General features: G+C 34.3%; 1 protein-coding gene across 3 annotated transcripts in view; it reads left to right on the top strand.

The window, feature by feature from the left end:
• The first annotated feature begins 15814 nt into the window (after nt 1-15814).
• The window catches only part of LOC128233531 (hemicentin-1-like), a 51083-nt gene continuing 42584 nt past the window's right edge, over nt 15815-24313 (top strand). For all 3 annotated transcript variants that reach the window (XM_052947240.1, XM_052947239.1, XM_052947238.1), the window contains exons 1-2: nt 15815-15949; nt 22270-22617. In XM_052947240.1, coding sequence (XP_052803200.1) covers nt 15895-15949; nt 22270-22617 — 403 coding nt within the window. In that variant the 5' untranslated portion in view covers nt 15815-15894. The remainder of the gene's footprint in view (nt 15950-22269; nt 22618-24313) is intronic.

Genomic DNA, 24313 nt, shown 5'->3' with positions numbered 1-24313 from the left:
TCGAACAGTTAGTACGGTATCATTGTCCAGTTTATTGCGTTCTTCGATTCGATAAAACTATCGGTTCATCATTCAAACGTAAGGTTTGGAAATTCGATCAAGGTGATTATGTAAAACTAAGGAACCTTATCTCTAACTTTGACTGGATGTCGTGTGTGCACACAGATATCAACATATATACCGATAATTTCACTAACCACTTCATGGCTATATGCGAGACCTGCATACCTACAAAGACTGTTGTAATTCGCAATAAAGACCCCCTTTGGTTTCATAATGAAATCCGAAAATCTCTTCGACAAAGACGGCGCGCTTATAAAAAGGCAAAACGTGTAAATTCCAAACACCAATGGTGTATATACAATCAAATACGAAATCGCGTTATCAACCTTGTTCGATCTGCCAAGCAGTCACATTATGAAAAACTAGCTACACGACTTAAGGAAAAAAAACATTCCCACCTCCGACTTTTGGAAAACCATAAAGAACTTCGCTATACCAACAATTTCATCTAAAGAAATCCCACCACTTAGCAATAACGGCATCATCTACGAATCAGATACAGACAAAGCGAATCTACTTAACACTTTCTTTCAATCTCAGACTCAATTAAATATACCAAACAGGCCACTTCCTTCCTCCATTGATACTGATAATCCAAAACTACAGGACTTTGTTATTTCACTTCAAGACGTAATTGATTCAATAATGGCTCTTAAAACAGGCAAAGCAACTGGACCAGACTTTATAAATAGCTTTGTGCTGAGGGAGGTAGCAATTGCAATTTCTTACCCACTTCGTGACCTTTTTAATACCTCACTCCGGCTTGGTAAAGTACCATGTAAGTGGAAGCTAGCTCATGTCTGTGCTATTTATAAGAAGTCTGACCCCCAAGATGTTGGAAATTATCGCCCTATTTCTCTATTAAGTGTTGTCAGTAAGGTTCTTGAAAGAATTTTGCATAAGTATATGTTCAATTTCTTGCGTCAAAACGACTATCTAACACCATTTCAATCTGGTTTTGTTCCTAAAGACTCCACTGTCAACCAGCTTGTACCGATCTATGTTCTTTTTGCCTCGCTCTAGATGAAGGTAAAGAGGTAAGAGCAGTTTTTTGTGATATTTCGAAAGCTTTTGATCGAGTATTGCATGACGGTCTAATCCATAAACTTCGTGAAAGTGGCATTACCGGTTCTTTATTGTTATGGCTTTGTGATTATCTCAGAGAACGTAAACAACGTGTTGTTCTTTCTGGTTCTATGTCTGATACGGTTACAATATCAGCTCGAGTCCCTTAAGGCTCCATTCTTGGGCCTCCGCTCTTTCTTATCTACATTAATGACATTGTCTGCGATATACAATCACATATACGGCTATTCGCAGATGATACAACCTTGTACTTAATAGTCGAAGACTCCGTGCTTGCCGCGCAGCAACTTACTGATGACCTAGAAAAAATTCGTATGTGGGCCGACAGATGGCTTGTTACATTTAATCCTGCGAAAACCAAATCGCTACTTTTCACTAGGAAGTCTTATAGGCAAGTGTACCCCTCAATATTCATGAATAATTCCCAACTATCCGAAGTTACAACTCATAAACACTTGGGCGTCACTCTTTCTAGCACATGCTCCTGGCACGATCATATTTACTCCATCAAACAGAAGGCTTGGCAGCGAATTCACTTCATGCGATCATTCAAATACGTTCTTGATCGTAAATCGCTTGAGGTTCTGTATTTCACATTTATTAGGCCTTTGTTGGAATATGCCGATATTGTCTAGAATAATCTGACTCAAGCTGATGAGGATGACTTAGAAAAAGTACAACATGAGGCGGCCAGAATTATATCGGGTGCAACTCGACTAGTATCTCTAACCAATCTTTATGTTGAAACTGGAATCGAACCACTCAAAGAAAGGCGACGTAAGCATAAACTTATCCTATTTTACAAGATGTTTCACTCCTTTGCACCAGCATATCTGACTTCACTTATTCCAACAAGAGTTGGCACCTTCGAAATGCAGATAACCTTCGGAAAATTTCATGCAAATCACAGTTGTTGACCAGTTCATTTCTGCCATCAACTATATCCGCATGGAACGCAGTCCCGGAAGAAATTCGTTCATCGCCATCCGTACCTTCTTTCAAATACAAACTTAACAAGAACACAAAACAAGTTCCTGACTTCTACTACAAAGGTGACCGCAAATCCTGTGTCAATCACGCGAGGTTACGTATGCACTGTAGCAATCTACATGAACATCTATTCGCAAACAAATATTGTGAACAGTCCTAATTGTCAATGCGGTGAAATTGAGGACACCTTTCACCTTTTTTTTCACCTGTCCATTATATAGCGTCCAAAGAAATCATCTTATTTTTCAGTTATCCACCGTTGGGCAATTGTCTCTTCAGCTGTTACTCTTTGGGTCGAAGGAAGCCTCATATCAAAAGAACAAACTTATCTTTGATAGCGACCTGAACTACATACGCCAACCTAAACGTTTTTGAGTACACATTATAACAAACCTTATCCCAATCCCGATCTGACCAGTGCCTGTACCACCTCTCTCGTTCAGCTTCCTTTTATTCTATCGTTATCTTTTCCTGCTTCTAACTAAATGATTTCAGACTAAAACAACTTGTTTTACATACCATAGTTTACACAATACGACTATAAGATTATATTTATTCGAGTCACCGCAACTTGTGCACTAGCCTAAGCAGCGTAAATGACCTACAGAAGCGAGACATAGTATATGCCTTAAGGCTTTCTTCTCAATTCTGTTTACACTTTTGTTTTGTGCATAATTAACATATTCGTTGTTTATATGCATTACATATTTGGTATTTGTTAAAGTTGATTATGCTCAAATTTGTTAAACTAAACTAATTGTAAATATTATATCGAAATAAATATTGTTTAAACCAACAACGAGAATATTGACAACTCGTGTGATATAAAGAAAATATCCCGAGTATTGGAAAACTGCTAATGTAATGCCTCTTTTAAGAAAGGGTGCAACGGACGAACCTTGTAATGACTTAATATTTTAAAAGCAATCTGGCTTTTTACCAGGTGATTCGACTCAATATCAGCTAGTTGTCATTTATAGCCAAATTTGTAAAGCGTTTGATGACAAAGAATCCACATGTATTGTTTTTTGCGACATATCCAAGACCTTTGACAGAGTGTGGCACAAAGGTCTCATTTTCAAACTAAAGCAATACGGTAAAAATGGAAAGTTATTGGACTGGCTAACTGATTACCTTAAGGCCGAAACCAAAAGGTCTTCGTAAAATCATCCTTTTCAGAATCAAGAGTATTAGGAGGTGGTGTCCCATAAGGATCCGTGTTAGGGCCTCTACTTTTCTTATCTATGTAAATGAAATAGCAGATTCTCTACTAAGCATAACTCGTCTTTTCGTATACGACAGTTCTTTAGCTGTTTCCTCCCGTGACGTAAATATGATAGAAGACACAATAAACCACGATCTTTATTCAATCTTAGCATGGTCTAAACAATGGTTGGTTAACTTTAATCCCGCTAAAACAGAAGCTATGTTTCTGACATATTGTCAAAGAAATAGTCCAAAACTTCTTTTCGATAACAGCGTTGTTCAGTTTGTTGATCACCACAAGCACCTCGGTAACGATGGGTCTTGGTACCAACATATCACTAATATCATCGCAACAGCGTCAAATATTCTTGTAACAATGAAAATGATGAAATTCAAACTACACCGAAAAACACTTAACCACATATGCTTATCATATCTCCGTCCGCATCGAAAATACGGATCATTTCTATGGGATAATTGTGCCCAATTCGAAAAAGATACACTATACAAAATTCAATATGAGGCTGCTCGCGTAGTTACCGGTCTTACACGATCCGTATCAATAATCAATCTACTAAAAGAAATTGGCTGGGTGTCTCCTACGGATAGAAGAACAATTCAAAAGCTGACATAAGTATAAAGATACAAACACAACATGTTACCACCTTATCCCGAACAATGATTTCCTCCAAGTGTGCAAGCTTTTAGTAACAAAACGTACTATCTACGAAACTCTGAAAACTTTTAAACATTACCTAGAAGAACTCAAATTTATACACAGTCTATACTTCCATTCGCATTGAGGATGTGGAACGATCTTGACAACTTTTCAAATGTAGTCGTTTTACCACACAAAGGCGTCAGTTATTCCTTCAGACTAGGCAACGTCACCCACTGAATGCCTATAAATTACTACACGGCTACAGTAATCTATGTGACGAACAGAATACATATAATTTTCAAAGAGTGCATACATATATTGTTGCAACTATAAGATTTAAGACAACTGAAGTTTAATAGAATGCCTGTCTACTAAACACTTGTAGGATTAGCCCAAGTGGACTTGGCGACAACGGATTCGTTTCAGATACCATTTCTCTTCCTATCTTTCCTCTCTCTCTCTCTCTCTCTCTCTCTCTCTCTCTCTCTCTCTCTCTCTCTCTCTCTCTCTCTCCCTCCCTCCCTCCCTCTCTGAGTTACTTATGTATTCACATGCATATAGACATTGTCATAACTTTTCAATTCTAACGATAGTCTGACACATTTCGGGGAGAGCCATTTTCTAATGTTGTCTTAACTTTTGGCCCAACCCAATTGTACAATGATATTGTTTGTCGAAAATATGTATACCAGGTGTGTATATCTTTTACAATAAAATACGATTAAACTAACAATTCACCTCATTCGAAAACGGTATTTACCATTATTCTGATATCGGACAAAAGCAAATGAAACTAAGTTTAATTGAAATTCAAGTCATGCTTTATCATTGCTGTAGAGTTAGAGAATATAAAAACAACCTTTTTGGGATCTTAAAACAAAAAAAATATAAGTTTTTAAATGTCAGTTAAGTAATGTCGTCGCATGGAGTTTAGATCTTTGAACATTGTTTTAAAAATAGGCAACATGTTTTATACAATATAAAATATTATACCCTCGAAGTATTTAAAAGGTCATTCAGTCGATCAGTAAGTCTTATTTGAGGTATGATTATATTAATTAAACGTAGCTTTTTTGGATTGATGTTAGAAATCCGGATTAATACTACCATTACCAATCAGAGATAATGATTAATAAATAAAACTGTATATTTACACCTCAACTTCAATTCCTTAAATAAACAGCTTTTTGGAATTGCGATTATCATCCAATAAACGCAAAATCTTCGGATATGTTCGGATCGTTAGTCATCGCATAACAATCATGTAAATGTATATCAAACAGTATTATGACCCCCATCGAAGAAGAGGGGTGTTTTGCTTTGCACATGTCGGTCGGTCGGTCGGTCGGTCGGTTCGTCGGTAGACCAATGCTTGTCCGAGTGATAACTCAACAATTCCCAAATGTATTGGTCATCAAACTTGACATGAAAGTTGGGCCTGACCAGTAGATGACCCGTATTGATTTTAGGGCTCATCGGGTCAAAGGTCAAGGTCACAGTGACCTTAAATGGTATTTTTTTAAAGTTTGTCCAAGTGATAACTCACCAATGCCTACACCAATGGTCATTAAACTTGATATGGAAGTTGGACCTGACCAGTAGATGACCCTTATTGTTTTGGGGGGTCATCGGCCAAAGGTCAGGATTAGACTGACCTTGATTGGTAAAAGGTTGTCCGAGTAAAAACTCGACAATGCCTGCACCCATGGCCCTCAAACTAGACTTTAGTGTTGGGAATCGGACAGAAAAATGACTTTCGATAATCGGTTTAAGAAACCGATCAATGATCGATTATTAATCGATTTAAGCATACAAATGTAATTTAATTATGTTTGGTCATGATATTTTAGGCATACATATACAGTACATGCACCAGTTTTAAAATTCCCTTATAATTTTGTTTGTACATTTCTTTGTATAAATAACATTATTTATTCAGAACGTATCGATCCGTTACAAGTGTTTACAAGTTACTATTAAAGAACATGAGACCACAGGCTCTATTTTTGTTTTCGATTTAGTTTACATGTGTAAAATAAACACAAATAAAGATATCCATTTCTTTTTCATAAATAGTCAGTAACAAGAACAACAAGCAGTAGAATATTGCAAGAACATATCCTTTTAGAAAACTGAGAAAACTAAATTCTTACATAGTAAGAAGTAAACGGTAACATGTTTTTAAAATCACTTTCAAACCACAAGCATCGGAAATTGAGAACCAATCCTTTAGTAGATAAATTTCAAAGAAAATTTGTAATAAGGTACTGTAAAGACTTACTGACTTGACTAGGAATATTGCTAGACAAATTAACATAGTAACACTTTAACATTTCAACACCAACGAATCACCCATGGCCCTCATACTTGACTTGGAGGTTGAGCCTGACCAGTAGATGACCCCTATTCTTTTTGAGGGTCATCGGGCCAAAAGTCAATGTCACAGTGACCTTGAATGGTAAAAGGTTGTCCGAGTGATAACTCGACAATGCCTGCACCCATGGCCCTCATACTAGACTTGGAGATTGGGCCTGACCAGTAGATGACCCCTTTTGTTTTTGGGCGTCATCGGGCCAAAGGTCAATGTCACAGTGACCTTGAATGGTAAAAGGTTGTCCGAGTAATAACTCGACAATGCCAGCACCCATGATCCTCATATTTGACTTGGAGGTAGGGCCTGACCAGTAGATGACCCCTGTTGTTTTTGGGGGTCATCGGGCCAAGGTCAAGGTTACAGTATCCTTTTACGTAGTTAACAAATCTTCTCCCAGTGATATCTCAACAATGCCTGAACCTATGATCATCAAACTTGATATGGAAGTTGGGCCTGACCAGTAGATGACCCTTATGGATTTTAGGAGTCATCTGGTCAAATGTCAAGTTCATTGTGACATTGAATGCGAAAATGTTTCGATTGATAACACTTCAATGTCAGCACCTTATGGTCCTTAAACTTGACCTGGAGCATTTAAATTTTTTGTGACCAGCTGATGACTCATATGGATTTTAAGGTCATAGAGTCAAAGGTCATGGTCATAACACACTCTATCCTCACATTTTGAATGGTCATATTCTTAAAACTGCCTCAACGGCATCCAATGTCAGTGACAAATCAGCTGTCATTTCGGTCCATGCATATTTCATTCAATTGTCCATATAATCCTGACAACATGGCGCTCAGGGGGGCATAATGTTTGACAAACATCTCTTGTTTATCTTGTTATTGTAAGTATTGTGCCAACATCCCCGAATAACTTAAATCAACATGTTAAAATGTGTAAATTTATGATAACTTAAATGTATTGTTGTCATAAGTGTTTCAATTTAATGTTTAAAAGATATTTGAAGTGATGGATGTTTTCCCGCGTTATTGTAACCATATTTAAAAAACTGTTTCCGGTTACGATTCTATTTACAGAACGGTTGAGAAAGAATTACAGAAAGTTTTTTCTTTAAAATAAATGAAGTATTTTTAACAGTTTTTTGTTGGAATAATGATTGGTGTAAATATAAGTAATGCATTGCGTGATTGATGTCTTTATCGGGGACATGAACAAAATAAGGCTGGTTAAAATACGCATCAATTCCTTCGGACTCCACAAACTTTAACCAGCCCAACTGCATTCATACCCCGATTTTGACATCAATCCCGCAACTTATTCCTTAAATTAAGACAGTATATCGTAATACTTTATGAAGAGTATATTACTGAGTTCTAAATGGTTCTTTTAGCAGTTGAGCAGTAATGCTCATCCACGTTCCATCTTACTACAGCCAATCTAACCGATTGCTAAATAATTAGAACTTCACCGTCGAAAGACGTATGATTTACACTTTGAAGCTAAAATCATAACGCTTGTCTTTAAAATTAATTGTTAATTCGTCATATGTAACTCTATGTTGAAGATCTTAAAACAGTGTTTTGACTGGACACGATTGTTTTATTATTGTTTAATTCTGGAAAAAAAGTATATTATTTGATTTTTTTAAGGAGCGAATATCAATACTTAAAAATGTCATCAATGTACCGAAATTTCTTGTTTAATTTCTCAGAAAGGAAAATTGGCTATAGATGTTCAAAATGTATTCACTCTCGTAACAATTTAAAACATTTAAAGTGCTTTGTTGTATTTTATAATTCATACAGAAAATGTGGAAATAAGAGTTATCGGCACACAATAGTTATTCCCAGAGCATGTCCAGTTACTATGTTTCAAATTACACATCAGTAAAAATGATTTTGATTATTTACAGCTCTGAATGTTATAAGTATCTATCATGTGTTTCCAGTACGAATAGAAAAATCCGGCCCGAGGGTACGCGCGTAAGCCGGTAACGAGGCTTGCCACGCAGCGTGCACAAGGGTCGAATTTTTCGATCCAGACCGTAAAAAAATGATTTAAATTTTTCTTGCATATTTACGATTATCAATTAGTGAAAAAAATGACGTACAAAACACAATTTTGTACAGTTCAACAAAAAGCAAGTCTGACGTTGTTTACCAGTGACGTAATAAAGCGCAGTAATTTTAAATCACTGTTGACGTCAAATAGGTTCTTTAAAAATCGCGTTTTTACGATTGTTTATTTTCAATTTTAATCAAAGTCTTTCAGACCTATACATCTGGTTGCGCTTTATTGAAATGGCATAATATTTTTCATAAACCATACAATAAAAAAAAGAAGAAGTGGCGCGTTGTTGCACTTGACTCATCTTGTATTGGGGTTGTAAGACGGGTTTTTCCAGCATTGGTCACATAACCGGAAACACACGGCCGGTTTGATGGAAAGTCTTTTCTCGCGAAAATGTTCTTTTTCCATTAGAGGTGTTAATTTCTTAATAAGCAAATGTTCAGGAGTAGCGGTATTAATTGTTAAAAAGTTTAAAGTATCACTATAAACCGTGATTTGCATTTTTGTGAACTTTAAAAAATATGTGTATTGTTGTTTGTGTTTTCGTTTTTGATTTTCATTCAACACTTGTTACCCCTCTTCGCAGTTTTGTTGAAGATTCCCATTGCATCTTATTCCGAACAATTTAGATTGACGTCTCCTCTGTTTAAAAAGTGAAATTATGTCAATATATGTCAATTTTGTTGTTTAAATCTAAACTGAATAAGTTCAACAGTTTAATTGGTTAACTTATTTAAAGAATGTCCCACTCGGTAAAAATGCTGATGTATGTAGTTAGGGGATTTATTTTCTTTTTAATTTTGTGAATATGTTTTCATTAACTTACATTGTCATGTGTTAAAACGGGTTTCCAAGTTGTTGTCACTTTAAGGAGGATATCAACCAGATAATGTTTAAAAAATAAGTTACGGCTTTCTTGAAAATAGATATGTAAAGATCACAGATAGGATTCAATAGGTCTAGTAGCAGCATTTACAGAATCTGCTTCTGAGATTTTGTCAAAGTAATTAGGTTGTAGATCCGAATATGCCGGAGTGTTTTAAAGTGTGACGTCCAAAATCTATGAATATAGATATAAGTTCATACACAGTCATGTGACTTCACCCTAGAAATCACTTTACCATATTCGAGCTATAAATCGCATATGACTTGGTTCTTAATGGAATAACTCTGTCTGCCGTTCCATGTTTTGTTTCGGATTGCTATATCTCTGATTAAATGATAAATTGATATCAGATGTTTGAGATACCTATCTGGTAATACTGCGAAAGTTGACTAAACGGTTTTGTCATCGTAGACATGACTACCGTTACAATTATACATCCTATCATTCCACACTCTTAATAAAAAAACTAAATTTTCTGAATGTTAAGTGGTAGAGACGAGACGGATCGCAAGTTTTACCCATTGATTTTTATGACATAGGCTCTTATCTTTCGCCATTATTCACAGCAATACCTGCTTTATGCCAACTCTTGGCCAATTTTGATTTGCTAAAAAACACTGCTTCAATCAGTTTCGAGGTGCCTTGATAGTTCTCTTGTAATACATGCATCTTGAGATATTTGAGGTACACACACGGTTTATAGAATCTCTGTGACATGAAATAGTCTTAATTTCTCAAACAATATGTATTGCCTTGTATTGACGGTTTTTTAGAAAACTATTTTACAAATAATTGTGGTACTCTTTATGTTGGTGTATACTTCTATCAAACATTAGTAAGTAATTAAATGAATGAAAAAGTATACTTAGCCCATTGCATTTCGAGACTGGGGCCAATTCGATTGTGATGATATATTATAGAAAGAAATAAACTCAATACCCTCTCCTTGGGTGAAACCATTGCTGATATCAATTTTGGAAAGAGCGTAAGAATGTTTCTTGGTTGGGAATTAACCCGAAACCACTATATATATATATATATATATATATATATATATATATATATATATATATATATATATATATATATATATATATATATATATATATATATATATATAGGACTGACAGCATGCAAGTGTATATAACATTTCCCTGAAATTTAGGTAAAAACCTTTAAGTTTAATTTTTCATAAATGATGGTACTTTAAAATCAGTGTTAACTACATTTTAACCATTCTAGTGAAGATAGGCAATTTTATTCTTTGGCGTTTATATATATGTATACATATATATAGTGAAATAGTGAAATAGAGTTCAAAGGTTTTTACCCAAAATTATGGGACATGTTATAAACACATGCATGCTGTCAGTCCCCATTTTCCCGAAATTTTAAGTCTATTTCCCTTAGTCAAAAGAAATACTTTAATTTGATTGTAATTAATGAGAACGGTTTTAGTGTGATTCGTATAACGATAAGTCTGATTAAAAGTCTGAAAACTCATAATTAATGAAATTAAAAATAAGCCATTTATAGAAAAACAAAAATAGTAAGATTTTTAAATCCTGATATAAGTTTATATAGACATGTTCCTATTAAAAATAATTTAAAATGATTAAAACAAATATACAATTGTCCTCTTTATAAAATGTAAAGTTCAATATTAATAAATTGTGATACAATTATAGTCATATAAATGGAACATACCGCATTAGTTTGATAATTAAAATGTCACATTTATGGTCTTAATGGACAATTAATTTTCATGTGTTTTCAACAGATACTAATTCGAATTCTGAAACAATCTTTTTACATCTTTTCACATTCAAACTGAAAAACCTGCCGTTAATTTAAAGAACATTTTAAGTAAAATCTTTTCATAAATTTCACTTTCTTATAGTAAATTATTCGAAAGGGGTTACAGACATCCCAGCCAATTTTATAGAACATTCGATGAAAAATAAAATCATTTACCAAACACCGTGAGATTACAGTCGGCAATAATGTTAAAATCTCGTAATTTTAATTAAAACAATCAAACACTCGCCCTACTTTAATTCATCTCTATCTCTGTAAGTGTTTTTTTTTTAAAAAACGTAAGGATTTTTCCAGCTTGGATTGCAAAAGCCGCCTGTCAACAATGACGAGCTTAGTGTTTACCCCCTTCGAGATCCAAACACTAAAATAACAACATAATCACACTAACTGCATTGGTCTTTGAGTTTCAATGATTAGATGCCCTTCGTTTCACAGCAGAATATTTTATCTGTACATGCCTGATCTAGTGTTTAATATGTATTATATGCAGGGGCACATAAGTTCAAGTAGACCTGATTGCTAGTCTAAATATACAGTTCAAAACGGGCTCGCACCAAGGAATAGAAACTGGTATTGTTTACGGAGCCCCGAAACATTCATTGATATTTGCCTGTTTATTTTGTCTTTATTTCCTTGACTGCGTATACATGGCAAACTCCTCACATTTTCCACCATTCCAACATGTCTGTCGCTACAAAGCGGAGGTTGCTTTTTGGCACCTTACGATCGGCCTAATGTTCGACAAGAATAAACAAGTTCGGTTTTATACGAAATATTTTCATTATTTATATAGTCTGCTAAAGAAAATAAACATAGTAGTAATAGTTTAGGTATAAACTAAATCAGGGTTCCCCCAGAAGAACACGGCGGTCTTTATTCAGATGGTAAGAGGAAGGATTTCAGGAAAACGCCAAGGCCTGATTCAGAAATCCTGGAATCAGATCAGGCTTCTGAGGGTACAGCAGTTGATGTCAAAAATACGTACGGAGCCGGACGACCTTCGGTCCCATGCGGACAAAGCAGTTGCCCCGCCAATTTTCCTAAGTATCGTATGGACATCCCGCGCTGACTACTACCCTGCAATAATCATGCGAGTTCGATCAAGGTCTTACGGGCCTCGTGGTGTTCTTATTTCTCACGGTCATCATGCGATGCCTGTTCGTGCTCGAACGGATTCATTGCGAGCTGCCTTCTATTTTTCCCCGAGTCCTCTTTGATTTGATAAGTACATACGATGCTCGCTAGAGTTAACTTTCCCGTACGGTTTTGTCGAATTTCGATTAAACATATTCATGTAAAACCCTAGTAGCGTTGATAATACCGGGGTATTACATCACTAGTGGATAAAACAGCAGGGGCGTTACGTACTTTACTCATTTGCGAGAAAACTTAAGAATGAAAAAGTGTAAGTAAATCCTAATTGATCAAGTTTGTTTGCGCCAAAAACAAGCAAGGAACAAATAACACCACACCATAAATAATAATAGTGACAACGCTAATTTTGTAATTCGTACGGCTTCCCTATACTACGTTCGAATGAGATATGCAAAATCGAAAAGAAATCAAAAGACCATCGTTGCAGATAAAGATATCTTGTTTGAGTATCGAACTTTAGGTCTGTTTGCATTAGCTTAATCACATATTCTCGCAGACCTTAACAGTATCCATTAGTGATGAAACGATGATCGATTAAAATCGATTAATCGTCGCTGAAAATGCTATGTCGGCGACAATCGATAGTGGTTGTCTAAAATCGATGTCGCTAATGTTACTTCCGGTAACTACGTATTTTTTTGTTTTGTTGTGAAAGTCGAGTAAATGTCAATTTTTTTTTAGGTAAATTATCGTTGAGTTAATTTTAAAAAGGAAGGTCACTCTCCTACACAAATGAGGTGAATGTAAACACTTACAAACTTTCACAAAATTACAAAACAAAATTAATTGTTAATAGATTTCATAAAACCTTCTTTAATAACCTGTCTCTATGGTGAAGTGGGTCCTGTCTTACCTGCAAATACCGGGAATCCCGGCTCGATGCATTCTGTTTTTGAAACCGCTTTTGGTATCGTTTGTTATTGACTAATTTACTTTTTTTTGTGAATATTTTATGAAATTAAGATATTCTAATGAAATATTCAATATGACAGGTTATCGAATGTTAAGCTGGTTCACAAATATTTAATTTGCTTTTACATTGATAAATTGCTAAGATAACTTACTTGATGCGGTGTGCATCATTTTGCAGTTGATGTGCAATTATTAAGTATGTGTTGTGTTGTTATGTTTTATCGTTAGGTTATTAAACACAGAAAAAAGTTATGGAAATTTACTTACTGTTGTAAAAAGCATGACTATAGCATCACACGTACTGATTCCAGGTTTAACCATTTCAATGCTCATTATGATACTATGTATAAAGAATGTATTCCTTGCTGATATCATGAACTTTCGTTTATTGTCCGATAGTAAATCGATATGCCTGGTCCGATTCGATTCGATTATCGATAGCAAATGGAGTCCGATTTTCAAACGCTAGTATCCATGTGATCGAAAGACGATCGAACCTAATTTGAAGGTGATTGTAAGATGCATTATTTCGGTTGGCATATCGAATGAAATTCATGCATCTGTGCTTACATTGTGCACTTTATACACGCCTTTACAGGATGGCAGTGTTATTTTTGTCTTATTTTGACACCACTGCTGTTGATTTTATTTTTAATACATTGAGCTGTATAAACTATTTTAAGATAATGAGAAAAAAGTGTTTAGTCAGTTTGATATATCAATCACTATTTGATATAACCAAATGATTCATATTGCTATTATTTACAGCTAAACTGAGCATATTACGGGTCACCTTAAATAATCACAATTCACTTTACTTTGGCCAGTTCACTAAGTTGCCTCATCATCCATTTCATATTAACACACTGGGTATTTATATTGGACACATGTTAGCTAACCTAGCTCTCTTTAAATTCTATGAACAGTAACATAACGCACTGAATCTTAATATGAAGCCCATTCTAGCTCCCTTAATCCTTTAGAATACCATTTCATGGAATTGTAACTAAAGCAACAAAACATTTCTTTTTCACTATCTACTACCTCTACTGACAAAGAGACGAAAGAACGTTTTGTTAGGTGACCTTTTGATACGCTGCCTTAGGTTCTACAAACTTTTGAAAACTTTTAAGGGAAATTTAAAAGAACAAATCCGAAAGTCTTGGTCAGCTTCCACCGAAGGGAATGGTACCGTAGCTTACAAAAATGGTGACTCCTCCTTTTGACTTCAACGTTGTGGACAGATAGCCTCAAAATGTCACAATACTAGATACTCAACATTCTTCTTATGAACCGATCGACCATATAAGCGAAGCTGCCTTCTTATAGCGAAATTGCATAGTAAAAACGGTAGTTTCAACTGTAACCAAACACGTTTTAGGTACCCCTCAACTGATTGGACAAAACATAACACATACCAGCGGTCAGAGTCAGGCTGTTTAACGTTTCAATAACCATTAAGACTGGACAGCGGCTAGAGCCATACTGACAAAATCCCCGCAGGAACAGGCCTAATTTGTCGTCTGATACTATCTGTTAACGTGGCAAAACCACGGACATATAAACCCTGGATTGGAAACTGCCCAATTTCTTTGGAGTGATATGCAAAAATAATTTCCAACATTCCTATGCGCGCTTTTATCAAGTATCTGTCGTCGGCTCACAACAAAATTCTTCTCTTCGTTATGAGTAAATTACTCCAGTTCACCACTTTATTATGCATTTGCAGAAAAGATTTCAGCTTTAACACTATCTTCCCACAAATTATGAACTCTTTGTCTCTCGGTTTAACACCAGAAAATTATACTACGATAGGTTCGTTTTCCTGCTATCACCAATTCTTTACAGTCGCTATATATAAAATCCATGTGACACAATCATGGCCGCAACTCTGGAGTCACCTCTGAATCCATCCACCAAAGAAAGAGGTCTTGAAAAGAATCATTCAAAACCAGAATTATGCTTTCAAATATGATATAAATCATGTGTAGACTTAAAAATACATACAAGAATGTAATGTAAACATCATCAAATGCTACCTAAGAGGAGCGGAAAATTGTTTTTAAGAACCACTTGAAGGGATACAACGACTTGGAAGCATTTTTTGTGAGCCGACACTATCTGGACATTCCGCCAGTTCTTTGATCGTAAATAGTCTGCGATTTCCGTTCATTTCCTTCAACTCTTCTTATAAATAGGATAGAAATGTAAATCAGTGAAACGACCATGATTCATCATTTTTACAAGCATACATATAATGGATCAAGCGTAGGTGAACTTATACTTAGTATTTGCCAATTCCTGAAAAGTCTTTGCTGTGCCTTTTTTTAAAACTAATATACCCAAAATATTCCCAAAACTGCGTTTTGGCGACTCCATGATTATATACAACTTCTTTAAACTGAGAAAACAAATAAAATAAAATAAAGACAATTAGAAGTGTGTTATTCTTTGAGTTGGTTTTAATACTGCTTTCCATACATCTGTTCAATGGCATTCCCCCTTTCATTGTCAAATAATGTTAGTAGCTATCTATAATAATATGTAACGCAATATCGTTATGCATGTGCATACTAAACGGGAAGTATTAACTGAATAGCTATATTTAAACTACGTATACATGCTGGGGCTTTAAACTTCCTGATAAAACGTATAAAGGATCATACATACAAGTGTGTCATTTTAAAGAGTAAATTTATATAGTCATGAGAATCGTGGTCTTAATCGTTATCTTTGTGATGATATTTGTGATTTACTCAGGTGAGCATTTTATATGAACATTAGTCATATCAGTTTTATTGCTGTTGTTGTATGTATTGGTTAACATTGTCCTTCCAAAAACAAAAGTCTTAATACATAATGCGAGTGAACGAAAATTTTGCGGGTTTAAAATTTTCAAGACTCGCAAAATCTTTTGGGTACTCTAAAATATATGAAAGTTGCTGGCTAGATTGTTTCTCTGCAGAAGAAAATACTCGGGATGAAGTTATCGGGCTTTTATCTGTTCGTTCATGCATTCTATAACAAAGTTCATCTCTGTGGAATTAATTTCTATGTATTATATGCATTCATATAAGCGGTCTTCACTCGAATATGTTTTAAATAAATGATGGTCATATCAGACAAGGCAAAATATTCATACATTTTTTTTTTAATTTTAATATTTGTATCAGATATACTATGTAGGCCCAATAATTTGCATCTATACTCTCTATTTCGGCAAAGGGGGCATGACATGAAATATCAAACCATGTTAAGTAAATGTAAAAGTATCATATACAATCATTTATTGATAATCCATTACGAATACACCAGCACAAAGCACAAACAGGTTCTCAGAAACTATTATTTCCATTGTGTTCTTTACTGTAGGTGGCATGACATAGAAAGGCAAGCTTACATTATAGATAAGTGAGATAATTCATAATTATAATTAAATCATTTTAAATTAGTATTACAGTTAGTTAGTGAAGTACATTGAATGTTTCTGTATAATAAATACAGCTTGACGTTCCTCCTTAACATATCAGTAAGTGAAATTTTGAATCAAACAAACTGTACGTTTTGATGACTCTGCTGTATTTAACGACAGTAATTGTGAAGGACCAAGCGTTTCAGATAAAAACATTATTAATCCAATTGCTTAGATAGCCAGTTACGAGCCTACAGATATTTTTTAAGTGGAAATCTCGACAAGTTGAACGTCCTTGAGAAGATTAACAATGGAGAAGCCAGACTAGAAACGCTAAATACTTTGGATAAAAAGGCTTCCAATTTTGATAGAGATTTGAAGAAGCTATGAACCTTGGTGCATGATTCAAATTAACGTTTTGATAAGAAAAACTATAGCATTGGTGAAAAGGTTGAGCATCCGGACTTCCGGCAATCGAAAATACAGTCTAGCGTAGAAGCTTTAGAATAGCAAAATTTATGGATGAAAAAACAACAACAGGAGAAACAATCTGATCTTTGGTGGAATAGAAGAGGGTCCGGAGGAGAAACAAGTTGACTCAGAGGTCAAGGTTCGTGAGTTCTTAAAATCTAGATAAAATATTGCATCAGACCTGGTTACTTAAGTGAAGATTGAATGGCTCATCGTGTCGGTGCTTATAACCAGAATGGGGGTAATCGACGCCCTCTCAACATTATGTGCAAATTCACCGAATTCAAAGATCGCCAGAAAGCACGGTCACCAGTTGACTTCATAAGTGAGCCCCGGCTGAAATCATGGAAGCACGATGGAAGCTTCTATCTAAACTGAAGACGGCCAAGCAAGCTGGAAAACGGGCCTGACTAGTGTATGACACGCTATGCGTAAATGGGAGTCCGGTAACAACTAACTAGGATCAATCGTAGAAAAAACTAAAAAAAATACTTGGTTGGATTTGTAATGGTTTTACGGAAAACAAACTGTCTGACGAAGATTTCCTTAAGACATTAAGATATTAACATAAAATAATATTGTCATTTTATCCGAATATTTGACTAATTATAGCTCTAGTTTAACTGTTGCAGGGTTTAAGTGCTAAAATTATTTCAGAAAATATAAACAAAAAAGGCCAAAAGACTTGGTGGTGGCATAGCTTGTTAGGTAAAAAATGAAATAAGTAAAGGAATATCAGTTGTCAGAATCATTTTGACACTATTATATGGTTGGAAATTGATAAAAATTATTTCTATTGGATGGATGATGATTTATATTTATGTCGTCTGTATGGGCAGATGATTCACCAAATAACTCCCTATATGATGTAGATTTGTTCGATAATATAAATGATGATTTGTATCATTATGAAAATTAAGGGAAAATATTGCTAGTCGGAGACTGGAATTGTGGAGTAGGTGAAAGATCAGATTATATTTTACACGATAATGTGTTATCTGATTTACCCAGGCCGCTCAAGATCAAATATGTAACACACAAGGGGCTCTCATGATTGATTTTTGTAAGGCCACTGATATGCCCATTGTCAGTTGGATATAAGGCAATGCTAAGAACAAAGGGCCATACACATACTTTAGTCTTAATGCATGTAGCACTATTGATCTCCTGATTACGAGAGAATATTTTCCAATAATAATGCATTTTCAATGCATTCAGTGACCATGTGCCGTTTTTGTTAAAATTCAAGTTTTGAGCGAAACCTCGATAAAACCCGGCGGCCTTATATTGAGACATGTCATACGTATAATAACAGTTGTGAAAACAATAAAACCCTATTTAGAAGAGACTTGATAGCGAATCTAATTACTATAAATACTATTTAACGATTTGCACACTTCACGGTTTTTAAAATCGAAAAATATAGCAAGGATCCACCTTAAATTTTGCGAATCGCTTCTAGCAGTTAAGAAAAGTAATGAAATGTACAGCGGCTGTTCACGGAGAATTAAGGGCGTTATCCGATATATATTAACAGATACGTGCTAATTGTTAAATATTGGTTCAAAGTACAGCTGTCTAATACTATTATTTATTTAAGCGAGGAAGGCCTCACAAGATGGGCATCTTATGTCAAATGTTAACTTGAGGAGAATGGATTTTTAGACGTCAGGGTTAATCTGGGGGAACTTTAATGTCAAACCTTTTGCTCCAATCATAAAACAAGGTTTAGTCGATAATTTTCAACAAACGTAGCATGTTGCTATTGCCAGCAGTGCGGAACTAAATATTTATACTAGCATCTGGTAAGAACGTTTGGTATGGCTACATATCTTAATGTTTTATATAACAAAACTTTTAGAAGATACCTTACTTAATTACGTGTATTAGCGCAGAGTTTACGTATTTAAATTGGTAGGTACGGACAAAACAGTCTGCCAAGAATTAAATGATTACGTTTCCTTTTCATTACGTTATAAGATGTAGTTATTTCGATGTCCTCCGACCAATCTTTATCAAAAAGTATCTTTATTTAAAACCAAGAATTTTTAAATTCACTTAACTAGTTAGAAGTACTAACAAAGAAACTATTGTAAATTTATGTAAATTCTTTGTACAGGCAATTAATTGAAGAAACCTATTAATCAATGATATTGTTTAAGTTTTAATCGTATAATCACTGTTAAAACCACTAACCATCTGCATTTCTATACTGTATCTAATTACCTAGCCATAGAGCTTTGATAGATATTATTATTCATGATAGAGTTAAACTTTCGTCATATTTCTTAAGCTATTCTTAAATTGTAATTGTTACTGGCTACCTTGTAACGATGATTACATGCATGAAATTTGTGTTAACTTGTATAATTTGTTTGACCAGATGCTTTGTTGCATAAGCCGAAATAATTAAACCTCTGTTCTCATTCAAATATGTCTTATTTTTTGTTTTTGTGTTATTATTATTATTATTATTATTATTATTATTATTATTATTATTATTATTATTATTATTATTTACATTAGTAGTAGTATTAGTAGTATTAGTATGGTAGTAGTAGTAGTAGTAGTAGTAGTAGTAGTAGTAGTAGTAGTAGTAGTAGTAGTAGTAGTAGTAGTAGTAGTAGTAGTAGTAGTAGTAGTAGTAGTAGTAGTAGTAGTAGTAGTAGTAGTAGTAGTAGTAGTAGTAGTAGTAGTAGTAGTAGTAGTAGTAGTAGTAGTAGTAGTAGTAGTAGTAGTAGTAGTAGTAGTAGTAGTAGTAGTAGTAGTAGTAGTAGTAAAAGTAGTAGTAGTAGTAGTAGTAGTAGTAGTAGTAGTAGTAGTAGTAGTAGTAGTAGTAGTAGTAGTAGTAGTAGTAGTAGTAGTAGTAGAAGTAGTAGTAGTAGTAGTAGTAGTAGTAGTAGTAATTTATAACTGTTAGTATTCTATTTATCATTAAAATTATATTTATTTCTATTGTTCTTTGAATAAAAGTTTGAAGGATGATCGATAGTTTTATTAGATGATCTATAAATAGAAGATCCATCATTGGTCGAGAAAACCATAGATACAGCAAAATATTTATTATATGCCAATCAATTTTATTTATCATATACAAAAGTGCAAAGACTGAAATTGAATACTGTATTGAAAATTCCGTATAACCTTACTGCCATTCACTGCTTCCGTATCATGCTCGTATGGTGTGAAGTCTAGGAACTACTTTCGAGTCAAAAACTATCCCGTGGCAAACTAACTGGTTAAACCTGTCAAATTTTAGATACATACCATATCCTAATTTTACTCACGCTACCAGTAGCATGAATATATTCAGGAAGATGTTATTGTAAGAAACATAAGGATAAGTACGAAGCAGAGAAAACTTCCGATTTATCTAGACAATTACAACTTTAACTGTTTGTCAATTCGAAGATGATAAATTGCAACACAAAGGCACGTTTCATATTCAAACGCTCGCGCAAGCCATTCAATTGAATAAATTAAAATAATAACGTTCTATATAAGCAATGAATATATATATATATATATATGTATAGGGGATATTATGCTGGGACGTTTTTCTGGTGACCTGTAGCACATCGAGTTCGCTGTGTAAACAAGTATCCGTCGAGGCCATTTATTATATACCTTACTTATTATTTCTTTTTTTTTGTTTCAATAAGGTTTAGATTAACAGCTGTCTGTCAAATGTTCAATTTTGAAATAGCTTGCGCATATGTTATGCACTTTTGAGTAATTGGAGTCATGGGAGGCGACTCCATCGAAAATACTATTGCGATTTGACGAGTATGAGAGTGGCTTTTGTTGTATATGTCCGCCACTCACCCAAGAGGCTGTAAGTTCAATCCCCATCAGTACTTGTTTCTACCTAGGCAACGGACTCGAGAGTGATTCGTCTTATTCAAAGTAAAAACTATTAAAAAATGCGTTTATTTTAATTGTAAAGCAAACGGTTTTATTATAGATCGGCAAAACTTTAATTACAGCACATGTTGAAATATTGTATGAACTTATATGCCCCTTAAAGCTCAAACTTTATGAATAAAGTAGTATTCCGGCATTAAAGTGCTTAATAATAACGATAAAAATAATTATTGACTGCATTGAAGGTGATAGTGAATATTGTCATATTGAGGTAAATACTGTCGACCGAGGCTGTTACAACAATTGGCGGCTGCTAAAGAAAGCGATACAACTTTTAAGTTAAATATCATCAGTGAATCCCGTATTCGTAGAGAATCGCCAATTTCACATGTTCTATAGAAGTGTAAATATTAGGTTGTCAATTTCATAACGTTAGAGGGTAACTTTGCGACAGAGGGTAATAGAGTGGGTGGTAGGCGAAAATATTGCCTTGGCGTTTTACTATATGTTCTGTAGAAGTGAGATATACAAATACTCGTAAAATCACTTAATCTAAAAAAAGTCGTTCATATTATGTATTTCTGGAAAGAATTGGTGATATTTATACACGCGTGTACTCCTTTTAGGCCGGCCACCACGAGCCCGTATTAGATGGACACTTAGTAAAAAGATCACGATTAACTATAGATATGAAAGACTACTTCATACATATGTTTTATTGTCTTTTGTGTAGATATGTTTTCTCTCTTAAAGCAGAACTCGTAAATTATGATATTTTAGGTATGTGCAAAAATGAAAACATTTATGGCATACTTTAACAGCTACTTATGTTTACATTCGACACATAACTAATGTGTTTTTCACATAAGTAGTACCTTTTAGAAATGATAAGTACGTTATGTAAGGACATTAAAGCTAGCAAACTTCATCATAAAAGAATTTGCCTGAGTACACAAAAAACGATATGATACAAAATTCTAATACCTTACTTAGTCTAGTATCTCAACAATATGTGAACCAAAAAGCGTGTGCGAAGAAAAGACAACAGAGTAAAGCATGCACTGATGTTTATTTTAAGTCGTAAGTGACAACTGAAAAAATAATATATCAGTATGTTGTCAAACCTTTAAAAAACGGTTTATTTCTGTTTCGAATACGCTTGATTTTGTGTTTGAACTAATCTAATGCAAAGTTTGATCAGTTTGATTTTTTGTCAACAATGATTTTTGTTCGGGTATGAAATATGGATTATAATTTTACATGACCAGACTATAATTATATACCAACGGAAAAAGATGTTATCCCAAAACGTACTTTTGTTCTCCTATTTTAGATGCCCTCACCGCTAACCTGACCCACAGACCCAGTCCAGCCCTGGAAAACAGCCCAGTGACACTTACATGCTCGTACACAGGACTACAGGCTGATGAGAGTTTATCACGCACAACTTGGAGCGTGATGTCTCCGAATGAAACAGTTGGAACTGAAGGAAGGATTATATTGCCTTCATGCTCTCCCTTTGGGTTTATAGATCCCAGTCTCTACAACTATTCCTGTGCGAATGGATATATCAACTGGACAATACGAAACATCAGCAGGATGAATGATAAGGAACTGTGGTTTTGTTTAATTGTAACATCACTTCAAAGTCAACAGGCATTTGATACACTCAACGTTCAAGGTAATATGTCATCATTCTCCCTAAAAGGGGTATCACTTCCTCAGATTTCGAATTGGCTGTCAGCTAATCATTCTTTTATCATGGTATTCCATAATTGATCTCTTAATTATTTTGTGATTCAAGCAATCGTATTACATAACGGACCCTACAAAAAAATCATTGTTACATGCACTTATTGCGTTTGCAGGAATAAAAAATATAGAATATGTTTGTTGTAGAATACAACCTACATTTTCAGCAAAAGAAATTGCTTATATGCATTTATTAAATACTAGGCTTAATCATTATGAATTACAGCTTTCGTGGGTGTTTAAAGAGTAGCCTACTTTCACGCGTTCAATACACATTCCCTCCGTCAATTTTAAGTTGAGAAGATGTCAGCCAATGATATTGTGTTGTAAGTCAGTTAGATGACCTGTAGTGATATATTGATAATTAAAAAGGACTACGCCCACTCTGTCCAATCTTTATCATTAAGATTTTACTTTATGTCGTTTAACTAAAACATTCTTATTTTATTTATCAACTTTAATATAACTTAAATATGTTGAGGATTTTCGACATATGCTAGTATGATTAGTTTTTTTAAGTCGATAACTTCACTGCATTATTTGTAATTAACCTACGAACAATGATTTGTTTTCAATGAAGTGAATCATAAATAACGATTACTTTATAGGATTAAACACAAATCCGTGACTAAAATGAAACTTTTACATTGACGCATATCGGGGGAGATCTTAAGTGGTGGATCATTAAACAGAAAAAAATATGAATAGAACTATGCATTATCAATAATCCGAACTTCTTTAAGAAGTTGATAATGTTTCAGATACAATGTTATTCAGAACTATAAGTAAACATAAATAAATTCGAATAACATAGATGTGTTAAAGCAATTTATCCAAGTAAATACTGACCGTACGATGATAATTCTGCATTGTTTCGATTACACGAACAATGGAAAATGCAACTTAGTTGTGAAAATGTATAGTATGTTAGCTTTCATTTCTAAACTGATTGCTATTTCTGAACCGCTGCGTGCAACTGTTAGTCCAATCTCTACCTATCGCATGACGAGCTGTTTACCGATAACGCAAGATATCTATTGACTGTTCTCCGTACACCATTTAAATGTTTCATAACTGTCCGTTATTATATTTGTTTGCTAACTTATGAAGCTATGTTTTGTGAACATAATGTTGTTTATTGTTTTATTCTACAAAACATATATGGTTAATTCAATATCAATTGAGTACTCTACACTAATAAATAACTTTTAATAAATGTTTAACCTAATGCGTATTGTGTATGAACAGTTCATATGATATCATCATGACCATTTAGAATATAACCTACATTTCCTGCCAAGGAAACGTATCATAGGGTTGTATAAAAGGGGATAGACACCAGATGGTTTTAAAATTGGCAAAAAATGTATTTCCTCCATACAAGCCCGGGATTGTCAATGAAAGCTAGTAGGATGTCAATAAAACACTTATATAATGTAGGTTGCATTCTGAAACAGTAATATATTTAATTAAATTGTACTGGTTAAGACGAAGAACCAACCATCCGTATATTTGTAGATGCAGCTTTTGTTCAAAGACTGAAAAGCACAATGTGCTCAAATTATGCTCTTAATTAATAAAAAGGAAAATTTCGTACAAACTTTATCAAAATCGGCCAGGTTTTG

This window comes from Mya arenaria, chromosome 5, assembly GCF_026914265.1.
Source record: "Mya arenaria isolate MELC-2E11 chromosome 5, ASM2691426v1".
In the NCBI taxonomy this organism is placed as follows: Eukaryota; Metazoa; Mollusca; class Bivalvia; order Myida; family Myidae; genus Mya; species Mya arenaria.
The sequence above is the reverse complement of the archived record's forward strand: the minus strand, read 5'-3'. Positions and strand labels throughout refer to the sequence as shown.